Source organism: Hyaena hyaena, unplaced genomic scaffold (assembly GCF_003009895.1).
Source record: "Hyaena hyaena isolate Hyena2069 unplaced genomic scaffold, ASM300989v1 scaffold_23, whole genome shotgun sequence".
NCBI classification, from domain to species: domain Eukaryota; kingdom Metazoa; phylum Chordata; class Mammalia; order Carnivora; family Hyaenidae; genus Hyaena; species Hyaena hyaena.
In genome coordinates this window covers 337,737-340,211 of record NW_024080655.1, presented here as the reverse complement: position 1 = coordinate 340,211, position 2,475 = coordinate 337,737, and the positions used below count along the sequence as shown (strand labels likewise).

At 48.2% G+C, this 2,475-nt stretch overlaps 1 protein-coding gene across 1 annotated transcript; it reads left to right on the top strand.

Moving 5' to 3' along the window:
• The first annotated feature begins 256 nt into the window (after nt 1-256).
• Nucleotides 257-1,186, top strand: LOC120228484 (olfactory receptor 4S1). Its single transcript, XM_039226909.1, has one exon. It carries the CDS (start codon nt 257-259, stop codon nt 1,184-1,186), a length of 930 nt encoding a protein of 309 aa, XP_039082840.1.
• The last annotated feature ends 1,289 nt before the right edge of the window (nt 1,187-2,475 follow it).

The window sequence follows — 2,475 nt, the reverse complement described above, 5'->3', positions numbered from 1 at the left end:
TGTTGTGTAATCCTCAGGTCAGTTTTCTGCATGTGCAGGATGGTTTGGTGTTGATTTATCTGCATTTCAGGGACAAGAGAAGCAAAAAGCTTCCATGCTGCTCCTCCATCTTGGCCCCTCCCTTTGAACAGGTCCAGTGTTAGAATCATTGAGACCTGAAAACAGTCTTCTGGTTCGCTGGATTGTTGAAACTTTCTTATATCACATAATTTGTGTCCTTGCAGAGCTAACTACTTTGTTGGTGCTCAGAGAAGCCATGGGAACCAAGAACAATGTGACTGAATTTGTGTTGTTCGGCCTTTTCCAGAGCAGGGAGATGCAGCGTGTGTGTTTTGTGGTCTTCTCCCTCTTCCATGTGCTCACTATCCTGGGGAACTTTCTGGTCATCATCACCATCAATGCGAGCAAGACCCTGAAGGCTCCCATGTATTTCTTTCTCAGCCACCTCTCTTTTGCCGACATGTGCTATCCATCTGCTACCACACCCAAGATGATTGCAGACACTTTTGTGGAGCGTAAGACCATCTCCTTCAATGGCTGCATGACCCAGCTCTTTTCTGCCCACTTCTTTGGTGGCACTGAGATCTTCCTCCTCACAGCCATGGCCTATGACCGCTATGTGGCCATCTGTAGGCCCCTGCACTACACGACCGTCATGGATCGGTGGAGGTGTGGCCTGCTGGCTGGGGCCTCCTGGGTGGCTGGCTTCCTGCATTCCATCCTACAGACACTCTTGACAGTCCGGCTGCCCTTCTGTGGACCCAATGAGATTGACAACTTCTTCTGTGATGTTCATCCCTTGCTGAAGCTGGCCTGTGCAGATACTTACGTGGTGGGGCTCATTGTGGTGGCCAACAGTGGCATGATCTCTTTGGTGTCCTTTATCATCCTTATCATCTCCTACGTGGTCATCTTACTGAACCTGAGAAGCCAGTCATCTGAGGGCCGGCGCAAGGCTCTGTCCACATGTGGCTCACACATCATCACTGTCTTTCTGGTCCTCCTGCCTCCCATGTTCATGTACATTCGTCCCTCCACCACCCTGGCTGCTGACAAACTCGTCATCCTCTTTAACATTGTCATGCCACCTTTGCTGAACCCTCTGATCTACACATTGAGGAATAACGAGGTGAAAAGTGCCATGAGGAAACTGTTTAGGATAGAGGGGAGGATGGGGGAGAAGTGACGGTCCAGGGAATCTCATCCAGCCTGGGACTTGGGAGACTTCCATCTCGTACCATCTCCAATTTACTGCTTGTAATGACAATAATCCCACCTAGTCCTTCAACCCTTCATTCATTCAATATTTATTGTCTGCAATCACTGAGGCACTGGGGATATGAATAAAAGTAAGATGTAATCTCTACCCCCCAAGAGGATCGCAGTCCGGGAGGTTCTTAGTGTGATACTTCCGGGCTCTCAGGCAACCTGTGAGGTCTGTGATTGAGGGACCCTCCAGGAAGGTTGAGTGGCTCCTCTACACTGTGGGTAATACGACTACATTATTCCTTTATTGTGGCTAACACAGTGCTCAAGGACATTTATTCTCTCATGATCTTCAAGGCACTTTACTTGCAGTCCTTCATTTCATGCTCTCAGCAGGCAGATGAATATATAAGTGTAGAGAGGTTATAGGATTGACTCAAAGTCACCATATAGGTCCCAAGCCGGGAGGAAACCGAAATTTAGGTCCCCTAAGTCCACTTTCAGGGCACTTCTTACCTCAGAACGCCTTGACAAAGATTGTGTGAAAATTGAGTCCTGACCGAAATGGAGTCACGAGGCCAGCAGGGGGAGCACTCATGGCCTACCTACCTCTGTCCTCAAACGCAGAGTCCCCAGGAAAAGAGGACCCTGCAAGCTCCCACTGTTTACTGTCCCTGCAGGAGGAGGAAGGCTTTGCTCTGCCCCAGATAGCAGCCCAGACAATGAAAAGACACTATGCTGAGAACTCCCAGTTTACTCCAATGAATTCTGTGTTTTCTGTGTTTAGAAGAGCCACTGCCCACCCACCCCCGCCCCGGCTGCTATAAAAGAGTGTTCCACTCCTTAATTTCAGCGACTAAGCTGTGGTTTCCGTGGTTATTCTAATTCTAGGTCGTAATTCTGTGCTATTCTCCTTTAAACCCGTTTTTGCTGGTAAGATAATTGGCAGTTTTATTTTTAAGGTTAACAGCTGAGCCAATGGACACTGAGTAGGATGGAGCAGGAAGTTTAGAAGGACCAAGGACTGGTGGTGACCAGTGAGGATGGAGAACAGAGCCAGGGAAGGCAAGTTGTCAGCCTTTTCCTCTCTCCAGCAGAGCAGGGACTGCGGCCCCTGATGATGGAAACTAAGGCAAGAAGAATATAGTTTAAATTAAGTCTCCTTACAGCTTGTAGCCCGCTGATAGATACCAGAGACCTACAATGTATATATAACATGCTTCAAGGAGTTTCTGGCTGCCTTAATGTCTACATTGCATTAAAAATTCA